General features: G+C 44.5%; 1 protein-coding gene across 1 annotated transcript; it reads right to left on the bottom strand.

Annotated features, from left to right (window-relative positions):
- Positions 1–277: 277 nt before the first annotated feature.
- LOC310835464 (bone morphogenetic protein 4-like) lies at positions 278–14,052 on the bottom strand (the record flags this gene model as incomplete). Its single annotated transcript, XM_083720093.1, has 5 exons — positions 278–683; positions 2,923–3,121; positions 3,423–3,545; positions 7,754–7,896; positions 13,758–14,052. 5 exons carry the CDS (start codon positions 14,050–14,052, stop codon positions 319–321), a joined length of 1,125 nt encoding a protein of 374 aa, XP_083576219.1. The 3' UTR covers positions 278–318.
- Between the last annotated feature and the right edge of the window lie 4,777 nt (positions 14,053–18,829).

Here is an 18,829-nt window from a genome sequence, read left to right as displayed (position 1 = left end):
AAGAGAAGACTCCCTGGAAAAGACCCTGATGCTGGGAAAGATGGAGGGCGCAAGGAGAAGGGGACGACGGAGGACGAGATGGTGGGACAGTGTTCTCGAAGCTACCAGCATGAGTTTGACCAAACTGCGGGAGGCAGTGGAAGACAGGAGGGCCTGGCGTGCTCTGGTCCAGGGGGTCACAGAGAGTCGGACACGACTAAACGACTAAACAACAACAACAACCCAAAAACTCTGCTAGCCCAAGTTAGGAAGGATATTAATAAACAACATATCCTCTCCTGCCTCCCTGAACATTCCCGCACGATGGAGGCGTGTGGCTCAGTGGCAGCCACAGCTCCCCGCCACCATGTCGTCGTACTGCTTGAGCACCACGTTTTCGGCGTCGTCGAAATATAGCAGGTTGATGGAGAACAGCTTGTCTGGCACGCAACAGGGGCCGCTGACTTCCTGGCTCAGCTTCAGGGCGTTGATGATGGAGAGGACGGTGGCGTGGTTTGTGGGCCTCATGTTCTCCCCCAGCGGGAAGGGGCAGGAACCTTTGCAATGATAGGCGTTGTAACCCCGGGGGGAGATGATCCAGCCGGACCACCCGATTTCCTCAAAGTCCACCGAGAGCGGGAGCCTCTGGCAAGGCAGCTGGTTGTCCACCGAGCGAGGGTTCCGCGTGCCGTTGGATTTGGGGCCTGCCAGATGACCAGGAAGGGCCGCGTTCTGATCGGACAATTCTAAACAGGAGAGAACGAGATCGGAGTAGTAGTAATAATAACAACAATAATTTCTTATTCATACGCCGCCCATCTGGCTGGGTTTCCCCAGCCACTCTGGAAGGCTCCCGACAGAATATTAAAAGCACAATAGAACATCAAACATTAAAAATATCCCCAAACAGGACTGCCTTCAGATGTCTTCTAAAAGTCAGATAGTTGTTTATTTCCTTGACATCTGATGGGAGGACGTTCCACAGGGCGGGTGCCACCACCAAGAAGGCCCTCTGCCTGGTTCCCTTCTCGCAGGGAGGGAACCGCCAGAAGGCCCTCAGCGCTGGACCTCAGTGTCTGGGCTGAACAATGGGGATGGAGACGCTCCTTCAGGTATACTGGACCAAGGCCATTTAGGGCTTTAAAGGTCAGCACCGACACTTTGAATTGTACTCCAAAGTGAAAATTAAGTATTTATATATTTCTCTTACTTTTATTTCTTTCTTTATCTTTATTTGTCTGTGTAATACTTTTACTTTTGTATGTTTATATGTGTGTGTGTGTGTACATATTCTTTACTTCCATGAAATAAAAAATTTAATAAGGGCAAGAAACGTCCTGGGAGCCAATGTAGGTTTTTCAAAAATGGTGTTATGTGGTCTCAGCGGCCGCTCCCAGTCCCCAGTCTAGCTACTGCGTTCTGGATTAATTGTAGCTTCCGGGTCACCTTCAAAGGTAGCCCCATGTAGAGTGCATTGCAGTAGCCCTAGCGGGAGATAACCAGACCATGCACCACTCTGGCGAGACAGTCTGTGGGCAGGTAGGGTCTCATCCTGCATACCAGATGGAGCTGGGAGAAAGCTGCCCTGGACGCAGAATTAACCTGTGCCTCCATGAACAGCCATGAGTACCATGAACGGCCAGTTGAGAAAATTACCAATGTTTGCTTATCTTTCCGGAAACATTTAGATGCCACCCTCTCACAGAGCTGCTGGGCAATCATTTAAAAGTGCACACATTGCAAAATAAAGTTTAAAGTGTTGTCTTGAGAGACAATGGAGTGCACCTCCGAAGGTGAAACATCATAATGACCTCCCTGGGGCACGAGACCCCACCTCCCCTCGGCCTCCCAGATGTGGACCAAAGGAAAGCAGTTTTTGAACCAGTTTGGCTGCAGAAATTGTCAGAAGGAGCTGTACAACCGTTTTAGGGACTCTGCTCTGGATTTGTGAAGGCCCAGGGTTTACACCTGAGCCTTTTCTTCTTGCAGCACAGATTTAGGACCAGACTTTTCCTTCTAGATCAGCGGTTCTCAACCTGTGGGTCCCCAGATGTTGCTGGACTACAACTCCCATCATCCCTGACCTCTGGCCTTGCTAGCTAGGGATGATGGGAGTTGTAATCCAACCACATCTGGGGACCCACAGGTTGAGAAAGGCTGTTCTAGATTATCTACCTTCCCAGGTGGATGAACCCCACTTTCCCCTCCCTTATCTCTACAACACATGCAGAAAACTGCCTTCTTGACCATCGGAGCCACTCTTGGCTGGGTGCTGAAAAATCACAGTCACGGGAATAAGGTGTGTTCTGAAAATGGATATTTCAAGTGTCAAGGGGTGTGGAGGACATGAGCGTACGATGGAAACTAGGCGATGAAAGTGCATTATTCCTCGGACTATATTGAACTTGCTGAACTGACTCCTGAGACCAGAGAGAAGAGACGGTGGAAGAAGATTGGAAGAAGTTTAAGGAATATTTGAAAAAAAATATGTTAACATTTAAATCTTAGAATAGCTTTGGAAGTGGATATAGGCTGTAGGGTTAGAAGTGGAAGATAGTGTATTTTAAAATAGTATGATCTGTAAAGGAATAAAATGTGAAGATTTTTATGCTTAATGTAAGTGCGATAAACAAAAAAATGGTTAGAAATTACGATATATGTAACTGCTAAAGATGAGGTAAAATGAAAATCAGATAGGGGGGACTTGGGGGAAGCCCACTTAACAATGTTTAGGGGGGAAAGGACAAGACAAGATTTTTTTTTGTATTGTTGGTTTTTCTGTTTGTGTTGTTTATTTGTGTTATAAAATGAATAAAAAAAATGGGGGGGAGTGCATTATTCCAAGTTCATTACAGATGCTACAGTCTTGTATGTCCCCTTTTATTACAGCAATGTCTTTGATCCTGCCACACCGATAGACAAAACACATCTTTCTTTACTCACCTAGGAAGGGGATGCTGGGCAACAGGGCCCCTCGACGCCCGTCGTCGGTGAACAAAACCAACATGGGCCTTTTGCTCTCGTGGTGGTCTCTGCCCGACGCGAACTGCACGGCTCCATCGTCTAGGGGTGCTCCACCGAGGGACCGCACAGTGACCAACAGCCCCTGGTTACTGCTCTCCTCGTCCATCCAGGAGCGGACCTGCAACATCACGTCAGACCGGTTAATGTTTTGCACGCAGAGCCGTGTGGCTCGAGAGAGCGAGCCAAGCCGCGCCCGGTGGCAGAGGGGAGGATAATTTCGGTTGTCCTTTTCTGAGCTCTTTTCCAACTCTACAGTCTCCACTTTTGAGACCAGAACTGCACACAGTAACCCCCAATGCGGTCGCCCCGCTCCCTAACCCTTGCATTCTTTGTTTTATAGAATACATATAGTAATGTTGTGTTACTAAGCAAATTTAATAAAACAGTAAAAAAAAAGAGAAAGAAAGAAACAAACTCACCGCTTGCGTGATAGCGAAGACCTCCCAGCCCGTTCCCTGCACGGCAAGGAGTTTAGCAGACAGTAGCTTCTTTCCTTCAGGGGTATCCATGCTGTCTTTGTCAAGGACCTGATAAATGCTCACCTGAAAGGATGGAGAGAGAGAGCAAGGTTTTAGGGACTAAAAGGACCTAAAGGTCTTGCTCACACCAACCCCAGAGTGCTCCAGTTTGTAAATGTCCCTTCGAATCGAGCCCACGGGAAATCCCACCCTGAGGTGCGGCAGTGGGGAAAAGCACTCTGCACATGCTCTCTGGAAACATCATTTGCAACTTCTTTCAAAGCTCTGTGGGGCAGCGGCAGCAGTGATGGTATTCCAGCTGAACTATTTAAAATTTTAAAAGATGATGCTGTTAAGGTGCTACACTCAATATGCCAGCAAGTTTGGAAAACTCAGCAGTGGCCAGAAGATTGGAGAAGATCAGTCTACATCCCAATCCCAAAGAAGGGCAGTGCCAAAGAATGCTCCAACTACCGCACAATTGCACTCATTTCACACGCTAGCAAGGTTATGCTTAAAATTCTACAAGGAAGGCTCAAGCAGTATATGGACCGAGAACTCCCAGAAGTGCAAGCTGGATTTAGAAGAGGCAGAGGAACCAGAGACCAAATTGCAAACATGCGCTGGATTATGGAGAAAGCTAGAGAGTTCCAGAAAGATATCTACTTCTGCTTCATTGACTATGCAAAAGCCTTTGACTGTGTCGACCACGACAAACTATGGCAAGTTCTTAAAGAAATGGGAGTGCCAGATCACCTCATCTGTCTCCTGAGAAATCTCTATGTGGGACAAGAAGCTACAGTTAGAACTGGATATGGAACAACTGATTGGTTCAAAATTGGGAAAGGAGTACGACAAGGCTGTATTTTGTCTCCCTGCTTATTTAACTTATATGCAGAATTCATCATGCGAAAGGCTGGGCTGGATGAATCCCTAGCCGGAATTAAGATTGCCGGAAGAAATATCAACAACCTCAGATATGCAGATGACACAACCTTGATGGCAGAAAGTGAGGAGGAATTAAATAACCTTTTAATGAGGGTGAAAGAGGAGAGCGCAAAATATGGTCTGAAGCTCAACATCAAAAAAACGAAGATCATGGCCACTGGTCCCATCACCTCCTGGCAAATAGAAGGGGAAGAAATGGAGGTAGTGAGAGATTTTACTTTCTTGGGCTCAATGATCACTGCAGATGGTGACAGCAGCCACGAAATTAAAAGACGCCTGCTTCTTGGGAGAAGGGCAATGACAGGCCTAGACAGCATCTTGAGAAGTAGAGACATCACCTTGCCAACAAAGGTTCGTATAGTTAAAGCTATGGTTTTCCCAGTAGTGATGTATGGAAGTGAGAGCTGGACCATAAAGAAGGCTGATCGCCGAAGAATTGATGCTTTTGAATTATGGTGCTGGAGGAGACTCTTGAGAGTCCCATGGACTGCAAGAAGATCAAACCTCTCCATACTGAAGGAAATCAACCCTGAGTGCTCACTGGAAGGACAGATTGTGAAGCTGAGGCTCCAGTACTTTGGCCACCTCATGAGAAGAGAAGACTCCCTGGAGAAGACCCTGATGTTGGGAAAGATGGAGGGCACAAGGAGAAGGGGACGGCAGAGGACGATATGGTTGGATAGTGTTTTCGAGGTTACCAGCATGAGTTTGACCAAACTGCGGGAGGCAGTGGAGGACAGAGGTGCCTGGCGTTCTCTGGTCCATGGGGTCACGAAGAGTCGGACACGACTAAACGACTAAACAACAACAACAACAAAATGCAGCCTCATTTTAAAGTAGCTGATAAATCAAGACCATAAGGGGAGGGGAACAGAAGGGTCAGACGGAGTCCAAATCAAAGGCCAGGCGGAACAGCTCTGTCTTGCAGGCCCTGCGGAAAGATGTCAAGTCCCGCAGGGCCCTGGTCTCTTGTGACAGAGCGTCCCACCAAGTCGGGGCCAGTACTGAAAAGGCCCTGGCCCTAGTTGAGACCAACCCAACCTCCTTGGGACTTGGGACCTCCAAAATGTTGTCATTTGTGGACCTTAAAGTGCTCCATGGGGTATACCAGGAGAGGCGGTCCTGTAGGCATGTGGGTCCTAGGCCGCATAGGGCTTTAAAGGTCAAAGCCAGCACCTTAAACCTGACCCTGTACTCCACCGGGAGCCAGTGCAGCTTGAAAAGCACTGGATGAATATGCTCCCATGGCAGAGACCCTGTGAGGAGCCTCGCTGCAGCATTCTGTACCCGCTGGAGTTTCTGGGTCAGCTTCAAGGGCAGCCCCACATAGAGCGAATTACAGTAGTCAAGCCTGGAGGTCACCGTCACATGGATCACTGTGGCCAGATCAGGGTGGGAAATGTAAGGGACCAACTGCTTCCAGTTGGAAGCTTCCAGATTCCAACCAGGTTTTTGGGGGGAGACAAGCAAGCAGTGGAGGGCTAATTAATATCTGTTAGAAGGATGTTGGAATGATATTATATGATTTTAGCAGGAATGATATAAAGGATTTGGGTATAACTGACTGTTAATTGGTGAAAGGAGGAAAAGTAAAGTTACATTATATTAAGACAATTTACAGGACAAAAACTTTGAAAGAGGGAGAGGATTTGCTGAAATGGATAATTTGACCTAGAATACAAAAAAGGGAGGTGTGAGGAGGTCAAGGAAATAAGCTAATGAAAGATTAGTAATGAGGAGATCTGATGTATTTTTTCCCCCTGCGTTTTTGTTTAATGGGTCTTATTTCTCTGTTGTTGTTTTATATATATATATTGTGATGTGTTGTTTTGTTTTTGTTTAATGTGGTATTTTTTACTTTTTCTTTCTGTAATTTTTTAAAAAACTTTAATAAATATTATTTTATTTTATTTTTAAAATAGTATTTATTAGATTTTTAACAAGGAAAAAGTTACAAAAATAGTAAAAAGAGAATACAAAAAATACAAAAACCAGAAAAATAGAAATAATAAAGAAAAATAAAGACAGTTAAAAATAAATCCCTCTTTCAATTGTCTTACCACCCATTTACTTATTTTCATGACTTCCTCGCACCTCCCTTTTTTGTATTCTATTTAATAATTATTTCAGCAAATCCATACCCTCTATGTTTACCCTTAGTTCTTTATCTTCACATAACTTCAAATTTTCATCTAATATCAATCCATTTTTACATATTCCTATTTTGCCTTATTGCTAAAACCACTTCATTTCATTCCAACATCATTAACATTCAATAATTTTACAGTGTTTCTGTAAATAGTCTTTAAATTTCTTCCAATCTTCTTCCACCAACTCTTCTTCCTGGTCTCAGATTCTGCCAGTCATTTCCGTAAAAAATATTATTTTAAAAAGGGAAAAGCAAGCAGTGGAGGGCTGTGGGCGATAGCTCATTCAGTAGAGCATGAGGCTCTGTCTCAGAGCCATGAGCCCCACACATTGGGCAAAAAATTCCTGCATTTCAGCAGGGTCAGACTAGATGACCCGCGTGGTCCCTTCCAACTATGATTCTGTGATACATTGCACACGAGCAAGACTTTATTTTATTTTATATGGGAGAACGGACTGCCTACTCCTCCTAATCAATAAACATGTCTGGAATATTTTTCTGCAAAGCTTTTCGGACCATAGATACCCAAAGCCCCACTTCTCTTAGGCTGCCAGACCAATCAGCCTAAGAGAATTTTTTTTTTAAAAAAAAAAACATTTCAAAATTTTGGCTTTCGTCATGTTTTTCAATTAATGCGTCTGCTCACTTGACAGGCGTTGATTATTAAAAGAGCAGACGACTTGACCTTTCACTTCAAGGGCTAAGTGTACCATGTTGAATTCTGCCAGAAAAGTCCTTCAACCATAAACGAAACACCAAATAAGAATATCAGCGGTACTGTAGAGAACAGAATTTAAAGATGGAAAGTGCTGAAACAGTAAATCAGCAAAACAAAAATAAGTTTCCTGGTTTTGCTCGACTGCCGAGTAACTTCAGCTATTAACAAAAAACGAGGCAAGGAGTAAAAATATAGGAAACAACTTTTAAGCAAGCGCAAAGGTACTGTGAAAAATCATGAATATTGTCCAAGTTCGCTGCCAAAAATTAACAAGGGCACATTTTGAAGGGTTTTTGTTTTTGTTTTACTAGATACTGTACTTGGAAGCTTCTAATGTTCAGCGCACAAGGAAGACTTGGCCATTATTGTCCCAAATTCTATGGGGAGTGCGATTCCCGGCAACTGGGTCTTCAGAAGTCAAGAGTGCCTCTGGGCATGGAAAGAGCGGAGCTCTCGGGGAAGGCTTTGGCCATTTACCTGGCAGAAGTGCTGCCTTCTGGGAAGAGGTCCATCGGCTGCCCTCGCCCGCAGCTTGAAGAGGTGCAGCTCAGCCGTGAGGACTCTCTCGTTCTTTGCCACGCTGGAGAGGATGAAGAGAAATCGCATCTGGTCACCGTGAGCTAGAGGAGGAGAAAGGGAAGGTTATTAAAAATGTCCTTTTGGAATCCGAGACCTGGGAGAATAACTGGTGGAGGAGGATTGGAAGAAATTTAAGGACTATCTACAAAAATATTGTAAATTGTATGAATGTTAGGAAAGATGTAAGAGTAGTAACAGTATGGCTCCAACAAATTAGTTATAAGGAATACAAATCTAAATGCAATTGAAAGAAAAGACAAATTTTGGATAAATAGTATGTTATAATTAAGTCTCCAAAAGAGTGATTTAAATTCTAAAATTTGAGATTTAATATTGGAAAATTATATTATATGAATTGAAACAAGTTAATAATTTGCTAGCAAAATTTATGAGTTCAGAATGCAGGAACAAGAGATGTGAGGAAGTCCAAAGATGTGATTGAAATGTAGATATTGGAAAAGACTATGTTATTATGTATGTTTCGTGTTTTTATTGCTTAAAAAACTTTAATAAATATTATTTTTAAAAAAATGTCCTTTTGTCGTGTTTTGTTAGCTAAAAAGTGGAAAAGCCAAGAATTACCAACAAAAGAAGAATGTCAGGTGAAGATGATGGATTTTTCGGAGCTAGCCGACCTAACCGGAAGAGTCCGCGACCAGAAGGAAGAGGAATATCAGGAAGAGTGGAATAAATTTAATGATTATTTAGTTAAATTTGCTAAGTTAAACTAACTGGAAACAGCTTGCAGATACTTAATGGGCTTAGGATTTTATTTATGTTAAGTGATGAATTAATATGTTTAATTCCATAAGGTGGAGATCTAAGGATGTTAATGTTTAAGTTAAATTTCATAAAAATTGGGATTTGGAAAACCGTTAAAAGGACATGCAATGAAATTCAACCAAGGGGAAGCGAGGAAGCCACTTAACAAAGTTAATAAGTGTAATTTTCAATAAGGCTATGATTTTGGGGGGGTGTCTTTGTTTGTTTGTTTATAATATTGTGAAAACTAATACATTTTTTTGAGGGGGGGAGATGTCCTTTTGTCGCTCTCAAGGCTCGTCCACACTCGACTGCCATTTGCTCAGATTCAGTGCTAAAGAGCAGGGGTAAACAGAGATGTTGGAAAAGTCCTTTTTTTTCTGCAGCGCTTTCCGGCAAATAAAATAGCAGCCGCCGGAGGCTCAGCTGAGCAGGAACCGCTAAGGTCACCCCGCAAACCTGCTGATGCCGTGATGATCTGGGTTCAGATCCTGGCTCAGCTGCGAAGTCCACCTTTCTCTCGGTGTAGCTCATAGGCAGGATTTCAGGGCTCAAAACCAGAAAAGGGAAGCAGTGGGAGAGAGAGAGAGAGAGAGAGAGAGAGAGAGAGAGAGAGAGAGAGAGAGAGAAGAGTGACTAGTGGGGTGCCACAGGGTTCTGTCTTGGGCCCGGTCTTATTCAACATCTTTATCAACGACTTGGATGATGGACTCAAGGGCATCCTAATCAAATTTGCAGATGACACCAAACTGGGAGGGGTGGCTAACACCCCAGAGGACAGGATCACACTTCAAAACGAACTTGACAGATTAGAGAACTGGGCCAAAACAAACAAGATGAATTTTAACAGGGAGAAATGTAAAGTATTGCACTTGGGCAAAAAAAATGAGAGGCACAAATACAAGATGGGTGACAACTGGCTTGAGAGCAGTACATGTGAAAAGGATCTAGGAGTCTTGGTTGACCACAAACTTGACATGAGCCAACAGTGTGACGCGGCAGCTAAAAAAGCCAATGCAATTCTGGGCTGCATCCATAGGAGTATAGCATCTAGATCAAGGGAAGTAATAGTGCCACTGTATTCTGCTCAGTCAGACCTCACCTGGAGTACTGTGTCCAGTTCTGGGCACCACAGTTCAAGAAGGACACTGACAAACTGGAACGTGTCCAGAGGAGGGCAACCCAAATGGTCAAAGGCCTGGAAACGATGCCTTACAAGGAACGGCTAAGGGAGCTGGGCATGTTTAGCCTGGAGAAGAGGAGGTGAAGGGGTGATATGATAGCCATGTTCAAATATATAAAAGGATGTCACATAGAGGAGGGAGAAAGGTTGTTTTCTGCTGCTCCAAAGAAGCGGACACGGAGCAATGGATCCAAACTACAAGAAAGAAGATTCCACCTAAACATTAGGAAGAACTTCCTGACAGTAAGAGCTGTTTGACAGTGGAATTTGCTGCCCAGGAGTGTGGTGGAGTCTCCTTCTTTGGAGGTCTTTAAGCAGAGGCTTGACAACCATATGTCAGGAGTGCTCTGATGGTGTTTCCTTCTTGGCAGGGGGTTGGACTCGATGGCCCTTGTGGTCTCTTCCAACTCTATGATTCTATGAGAAAGAAACTGAATAAAGGACAACTGGTAAATGCATCAAGGGCTCAGTCGAGATTCGAACTCAGCTCCCCTGAACCCCCACCATTCCGAAGCGCAGGTTAACTCTTTGCAGATGGCACGGAAAGAAGGATTGCTCCAATCAGCCCTAGTGAATGTCAAGACGGAAAGGATTTTCCCAAAGGAAGTGTATCAAGGTCCTGATCCCAGGTCTCAAACAACAAAAGCCAGCTGGGTTCATTGTGCCAGCGCTTTTGTATGTTTGAGGTAGGGACCAAGCCTGCTTTAAGCCTTGAAAATGCCACTTGTGAAAAAGAGACAAAAGATTTATACGATCTGAAGAGAAACCAGAGTATATTAAGAATATCATATAGTAAAAGGCCAGAGGCATTCCTTTTAGGAATTTTAAATGACAATATTCCAAAAGACAAAACTAATTTTTTCTTATACGCGACGTCTGCAGCAAGAATCCTGGTGGCTAAGTACTGGAAAGGGAATCAGTTACCCACTAGGGGAGAGTGGCTATTTAAGCTCTTAGAATACTCAGAATTAGCCAAATTGACAGACAAAAACCACTATTCTACAATGGGAGTGCCTAAATGGATACCTCAAAAGTCAAGGTTCGAGGGCAGAAATCTGGCTAAGTCTGGAATAACCTTGTGAAGTGAAAGGATATGAAAGAAGGATTTATATCTAGATGTTAGGATAGAGAGGATAAAGAAAATAGGAAAACAGGAAGACACAAGGAGAGATAAAGGAGGTGCTGTGGGATTGGTGGAAGTCAATGTCTTGTTGTTGTTTTAGTGTTTATAATATTAACTTGTAAGATATGGATTTGTTGTTGTTTTGTTGTTGTTGTTGTTGTTGTTGTTGCTTTTTTTAGTTTCCGAATGTTGGTTTTTGTGTGTTGTGTATTATTTTTTGATATCTTTCATGTTGTTGTTGTGTGGAAAATACTAATAAAATTTAATTTGAAAAAAAAGAAAAAAAAGAAAATGCCACTTGTGGGGAGAAAACACACACACACAGAGAGAGACAGCAGCATATGCCCAAATTTCTGCAAGGAAAATTGAGGAGCTTTAATCCAGCACTTGAATGCTGAGAATATCCTTTCTTTCCAGGTGCTACAGAAAAATGTGTGCCCACCTAACATGTGTTGCCTCCTACATTCCACGTTAAAGGGTGGTTTGCAGTGGTGGCCCATGAGGGAAAAAAATCCATGGGCAATTCCTAAATTAGTCATTTTTGGTGGGATTGTCCGTTAGTTAATGAATTCTGGGAACAGATTGGTACAGAAATATTGGAAATTGTGGGATGGAAGATGGAAATATCTAAATTAATGGTTCTTATTAGCCTGAGGTAGCACCGAGTTAGAAAGAAAAGAGGAATGCAAATGGGTAAATTTGATGGTAATTGCAGCCAGATAGGTTATAGTGAGTAATTGGGAAAATGCAGAAGAGCTAGGGGTGAACCAATGGAGGGGAAAACTGAATAATATTATAATCTTAGAATATCTAACTGAGAAGATACATAAAATGAAATGGTTTAAGGTCAGCGAGGAGGATTGGTTTGAGAAGATATTGAATTATTTGGGTAGGTTTGAACAATTTGGGGCAACAAAAATGTTAAAAGTTAAATAAACCTTGTGGAGGGAAGAGTGTTAAGGTATATAGAATTGTACATACGGTTGATTTGAATATGTTATTATTGATTATGTATGCTCAATGTATCAGCCACCTGGGGGGGGGTTCACTGTGTTTTGGTTGTTGGTAAAAAAAATAAAAATTAAATAAAAATTCCTAAATTAGGCTGACGAAAAGGCTGACACAGGAATAGTGTGCAAGCTTTCACGTTCTCCAGAACTCTTCACCTCGCCTGAGGAAGAGCTCTGTGGGACTCAAAAGCTTGCATGCTGGTCATGTAACATTTTTTGATGATAAAGAAATGTCCCAATTTATTTTATTTTATTTTCCCCATTTCTGGTAAAGAAATGTCCCAATATGGAATTTTTTTGATGGGGCCAACACAACTACGTTTATTTTTTGTGTTACCTGGACATAACTTGAGTGCAGAAAGTGGACATTTAAAAGAGTGAGTTTCAACACTTATTTTGACGTTAACCTCACCCCCACTCCTAAAAATAAGAGGAAATGTGTTGCATCTGATGTTAGCCCTGTCAGAGCTGACCTGCTGAAATTAACAGATACAAATTACTTGGGTCCATTAATTTTAAAAGGTTGACTCTGAGTAGATACAACCCAATACGTTTAGGGTGCATTAAATGTGAAATATTTTGGAAAGATAACACGTGCCAGAAGGCTGTTATTTTTGCTGCAACTGACTCACAGTTCCCCCTCTGCAAGCTAAAATGCATGTTTGCAATTGTAAGTGAATCACTGGTTCGCTAGTAAAACTGAATTACTGTGCTGCAAAATGATGCACGTCTAAAAAGCGTGTCTCCAGCGTGAAAAGTTTGGAAAGCTCTGATCTGGTCCAAGTCCCTTGCAATGTAGGAAAATGTAGCATTCCCATATAGGGATCAAATCTGCAACCGTAGCATTTATGAGCACCACACTCTAACCAAATGAGCTATCCTGGCTTCAAGGAATCATTTCCTGATCTGGATAAAATATAAAGATACTGACAATAACAAGGAAAGGCAGTGCTGCTTTGTGCATAAGAATACCACCATCTGCACAGCTGTGCTGAATTTTTACAAAACAGAGTGCAAGCTTTGGAGTCCTTCAGAAAAACTGAAGGAGAGGTTTGTGTGAAGATCAAACCCCAAAACCCAACAGGGACAGAACTACCTAAACTATATAGAAAATTATTCATGTATGCTACTACAGCGGCAAGAATGTTACTCACCCAGAAATGGAAAGAATCAGAAGTTTCAGCAAAAGAAGAATGGATACAAAAACTTATGGAAGAAGCAGAAATACTTAGCGGAGGAATTAGAAATCAAGACAACAAAATTTTATAAAAGAATGGAAATTGGTTAGTGAATATTGACAGATAAACTGTAAACAGATAAGGACATTGGCAGGATTATTGTAATAACCTGCAGCACATATTTAAAGTAGATGAATAAGTGGGCAAGTTAAGTTAATTTGGATATGCAGAAAAGATATTGAGAATAAATTTAAGGAACCACAGAAAGAGGGGGGAGAGAGTTGAGTTTGGAAATGTTAAAATGGTTGTAAAATTAATGGAATGTATAAACCTGAAAAGCAAAAATAAGATAAAATAAAACAGGCCAAATGCCTTCATCGCAAGGAAAGGCGTCAGATTTTAGGCCAGCTGTGGGGAATCTTTGCTTTTCCAGATGTTGCTCAGCTGCAGCTTCCATCAGCTCCAACAGACCCAGGGATGGTGGTGATGGGAGTTGTAGCTCATCACGGCCAGAGGGTGCAAGGTTCCCCACGAGGGACAGTTTGCAGCCCTTGGTGGGGTCCCTAACAACAACCGCCCATCACCTCCCTCCTGTAAACCCCGCCAAGAAAGCCTGCCTTGAGACCCTGGCAATGCCCCCTCTTACTTTTGTCCAGAAAGCTGCGCACTGTATTGCCTTCCAAGATGTCCGGGTCTTTGGTGACTCCATCGTCATCGGCCACCGTGTTGTAGAGGTCCACCATGTACTGGGGAGGCCGGATGATGTGCTGGGGAGATTGAGGGGGGTCCCCGATGCCAAAGACCTCCAGCAGCCTCTTGAGGGCCTGAGCTCTTGTGCCTTCGGAGCTCCCTGCCTCCAGATGGGCAGGAGACGAGGGTCTGCAAGGGAAGGCGGGCATCCATGCCAGGAGAAGCAGAAGCAGTTGCTGGGGGTGGAACATGGCTGATTTTTCTCCCTCTAACCTCTCTTTACATCTGGCTGCCCTACAAGGCTGCACTTATAACCATGGCTGCTGCCCATCTCTTGCCCCCACAATGAGCTCCATGGATTAGGTCCCCTTGCTAATGGGCCACTCAGGAAGGGCTAATTGCGGTGCTAACAAGGTGCGAAGGAACACACAAGCCTTTTCTGGGGAGGGTTGTGGATTCTCTCCCTTTGACACCCCTTTCCAGAAAAGAGGAGGATGAACATGGCTTGGCAGGATGCAGAAGGGAAACCCAGCTGCCAAAGTTTATTCAGTAGGCAAAGGCTGGGTTTGCTCTCCCTGGGAGGCTAACGGGTGTGTAATGGGGCCATTAAGGTGGGGATTAAGGCAGCCTTTCTGCAAGAAGGCAGGAGAGGAAAGGCTAATACACAAGCAAGAGAAAAAAAACGAGGAGCCAAGCAACCTTATTTCCCCGCAAAACAGAGCGTACATCATGGATTTGGATATAGATGCACAGAGACACACAGAGGGACAGAGAATGAAAACAGGGGCATGCTTGAAAGCCAGCTGTCCCATCAAAACACCACACACTATTACGTTATCCTGTAAAGCTGTATGAAAAGCTGAAGGATCGATACTTAAAATTGCTTGTCCCCCTCAGCAACATCAACAAAATCAGGTATTTGCTGTCTTGCATGGTCAAACCAGCCATGTCTCAAGAGAGCGGAGTTTGCAGCGGAAAACTCCCAACTCAGGAAAACCTCAGGAGTCCACCCTTACGCTTAGTAATTATTATTATTATTATTATTATTATTATTATTATTATTATTATTATTTATTTGTACCCCGCCCATCTGGCTGGGTTTCCCCAGCCACTCTGGGTGGCTTCCACAGAGACCAAAAATACACTAAAATATCACCCATTAAAAACTTCCCTAAACAGGGCTACCTTCAGATGTCTTCTGAATGTCAGGTAGTTGTTTATCTCTTTGACATCTGGTGGGAGGGCGTTCCACAGGGCGGGCGCCACCACCGAGAAGGCCCTCTGCCTGGTTCCCTGTAGCTTTGCTTCTCGCAATGAGGGAACCGCCAGAAGGCCCTCGGCACTGGATCTCAGTGTCCGGGCAGAACGATTGGGGTGGAGGCGCTCCCAGAGATAAGAGATAAGAACCACCTGACTTATTATGAGGATTTTTTTTTAAAAAAAATAGATGCTTCTGAGATTGTGCACTCACTGCTTTCCTTTTCTTCCTTTTCTGTTTTTTGGCTATAACCTGCATTTGGCTGAGCAAGACAGTTTTGTATGCGCAAAATATTATTCCTACGATTGTTGCGTTATTATAGGAGCAGAGAAATCTAGCCTCGCCACACCCAGCTCAGTATCCTTTATTCTCCGCAGATATCCTAGTCCTCATGGTCCTGAATCAAAGGCTAAAGAGGCTGTGTGAACACCCAGGTCCATGATTGCCTGTGTGGACTGACAGAGGCTCGCCAGCGTTGCAGGCAGAAATTGATCCCAGCCCTGCATCCAAACTGCGCATCTAAAATACATTTGCAGCAGTGGCCTCCTCGGGGTGGAAGCCTAGGCAGTGTGCATGGTGGTCTTGGGCTGCTCAGACGACAAGACCCCCCCCCTTTCTCGGCCTCACTGTTGGGGTCCAAAGGAAAGCAGAGCCAGAGGTTTTGCCCAAGCTTGGCTGCAGGAGTTGCTGGTACAAGGTGCCATACAAACCGCCTTAGGGACTCCGCTCCAGATTTGTGTAGGGTTCACTCCTGGGCCTTTTCTTCTCCCAAAAATGTACAAGACAGCAGAGGTTTAGTATCACGAGTTTTTATTTTCCTAGACGGGCTCTGTATAGTTAAAGCTATGTAGTGATGTATGGAAGTGAGAGCTGGACCCTAAAGAAGGCTGGTCGCCGAAGAATGGATGCTGTTGAATTCTGGTGCTGGAGGAGACTCTGGAGAGTCCCATGGACTGCAAGAAGATCCAACCTCTCCATTCTGAAGGAAATCAGCCCTGAGTGCTCACTGGAAGGACAGATCCTGAAGCTGAGGCTCCAAGACTTTGGCCACCTCATGAGAAGAGAAGACTCCCTGGAAAAGACCCTGATGTTGGGAAAGATGGAGGGCGCAAGGAGAAGGGGACGACGGAGGATGAGATGGTGGGACAGTGTTCTCGAAGCTACTAGCATGAGTTTGACCAAACTGCGGGAGGCAGTGGAAGACAGGAGGGCCTGGTGTGCTCTGGTCCAGGGGGTTACAAAGAGGCGGACACGACTAAGCAACTAAGCAACAACAACAACAAAATGTGCTCCCTTCCCAGGTGGATGAGCCCCACCTACGCCTCACTTCCCTCTGCAGCAGAGGCAGAAACTGCCTTCTTGGCCGCTAGACCCACTCTTGGCCTTGTCCGCTCTGTCCACCAGAGCCTGTCTGTGCATGCAGGGGAAGCCCCTAACTCACAGAGGGCTTGAGACCCATCAGCTCCCCTCACCTGGTTCAGCCGGCCAGTCAAAGCCATTTCCGGGGTGTGGCTGCTGTCGCTTCTAGAAGCCACAGGTTAGAGCTGGGTGCAGAGTGGAGTGGATAAACCACTCCAGAAGGAGCAAAATGTGCCCCCCACCAGAGGTACTGTCCCTCCGTTAACATCCCATACACCCTGCATCTAAAATAACTCTCTTAGAATCATGGGAATTGTAGTTTGGTTGAGGGTGCTTAGAACAGCAGCGCTTGGAGGGGTGAACTACAGTTCCCAAGATTCTTGGGGGGGGGGCTGCAGCTGTTCCAAGTGCTGCAAATGTGCTTTGGCTGCGGTGTGGACTGGTCCCGTGCAGAGTGAGGGCTGCCACTGTATTCTGCTCTGGTCAGACCTGACCTGGAGTACTGTGTCCAGTTCTGGGCACCACAGTTCAAGAAGGACACTGACAAACTGGAACGTGTCCAGAGGAAGGCAACCAAAATGGTCAAAGGCCTGGAAACTATGCCTTATGAGGAACGGCTAAGGGAGCTGGGCATGTTTAGCCTGGAGAAGAGGAGGCTAAGGGGTGATATGATAGCCATGTTCAAATATATAAAAGGATATCACATAGAGGAGGGAGAAAGGTTGTTTTCTGCTGCTCCAGAGAAGCGGACACGGAGCAATGGTTCCTACAAGAAAGAAGATTCCACCTAAACATTAGGAAGAACTTCCTGACAGTAAGAGCTGTTTGACAGTGGAATTTGCTGCCAAGGAGTGTGGTGGAGTCTCCTTCTTTGGAGGTTTTTAAGCAGAGGCTTGACAACCATATGTCAGGAGTGCTCTGATGGTGTTTCCTGCTTGGCAGGGGGTTGGACTCGATGGCCCTTGTGGTCTCTTCCCACTCTAGGATTCTATGATTCTATGTACCACTTAGCCACAGGGCTTCCCTGCTGGAGTGTCCGCTTCTTTCTCTTTCTTTCTTAAATTTTTTATTTCATTTTGACAAAGTAATCATCATAAATAAATAAGAATAAAAATGTGCACCCTGCCACCGAGACTATTCCATTGTAACTATCCAACCTCCCAAAATTTCAACACCTCTTGCGATGGTTTGACCCATTTCCGTTTTAACAGTACAAATTCCACAAATGCCTTCCATATCTCTTCAGAATCATTTCTCCTGCATATTCCCTGTCCTACCTTAATGGCACATGTTAATTTATCATTAATAGCTATGTCTCACGCTTTTTTATATCATTATTCCATTTTATATTCTGCTTGCCCCTTCCACTTCCTGGCTATAATAATTTGTGCAGCTGTCGATAAATTTGTAAGTGACTCCTTCTTAGCCTGCGGACCTTCCACCCCATCGTAAATTGATAATAACGCTACCTCTGGACTTTTGGTCAGCTTTAACCCAGTGATTTCTGTTATCTCCTTAAACACCCTTTGCCAGAAAAAATGTACACATTTACACCCCCACCACATGTGAACATAATTCCCTGTTTCCCGGCATCCCCTCCAACATAACACCAAACATTCCTTGTTCATTTGATTTAATCTGACTGGTGTTCAATACCACCTCCAAACTAATTCATAATTAATTTATTTTATTCTCATGGAGGACATTGTAGTGCTCAGACGTTTTATGACTAGAGGTGCAGAGAATGATGAGGAAGAAGAACAGAAGCAATGTTTTACTTCCAAAAAGGAAACAGAGACTCTGTGGTCACATCTGTAAAGGTAAAGGGACCCCTGACCATTAGGTCCAGTCACGACCGACTCTGGGGTTACGGCGCTCATCTCGCTTTACTGGCCAAGGGAGCCGGCGTACAGCTTCCGGGTCATGTGGGCAGCATGACTAAGACGCTTCTGGCGAACCAGAGCAGCGCACGGAAACGCCGTTTACCTTTCCACCGGAGCGGTACCTATTTATGTACTTGCACTTTTGACGTGCTTTCAAACTGCTAGGTTGGCAGGAGCAGGGACCGAGCAACAGGAGCTCACCCCATCGCGGGGATTTGAACCGCCGACCTTCTGATCAGCAAGTCCTAGGCTCTGTGGTTTAACCCACAGCGCCACTCTTTTATCACTTGAGCTGTTGTGCTTTTTGCAACCAATTGCTCTTCCCAGGGAACTGTAGTTCTAGGAGAGAAAGAGGGATCGTCAAACGACCGTCGGCCCTTCTAACAAACCATCAAGTTCCCAGCATTCTTGGGAGAAAGCCGTGTGCATTTGAAGCAGCATGAAACTGCTTTAATTCCATGGTGCAGATGTGACCCTCTCTCTAATAATATGGGACACTTTCGACACTTCTGGTTTAAGTCAGAGTTC

This window comes from Podarcis gaigeae, assembly GCF_964106915.1.
Source record: "Podarcis gaigeae genome assembly, chromosome: 18".
NCBI classification, from domain to species: domain Eukaryota; kingdom Metazoa; phylum Chordata; class Lepidosauria; order Squamata; family Lacertidae; genus Podarcis; species Podarcis gaigeae.
The sequence above is the reverse complement of the archived record's forward strand: the minus strand, read 5'-3'. Positions and strand labels throughout refer to the sequence as shown.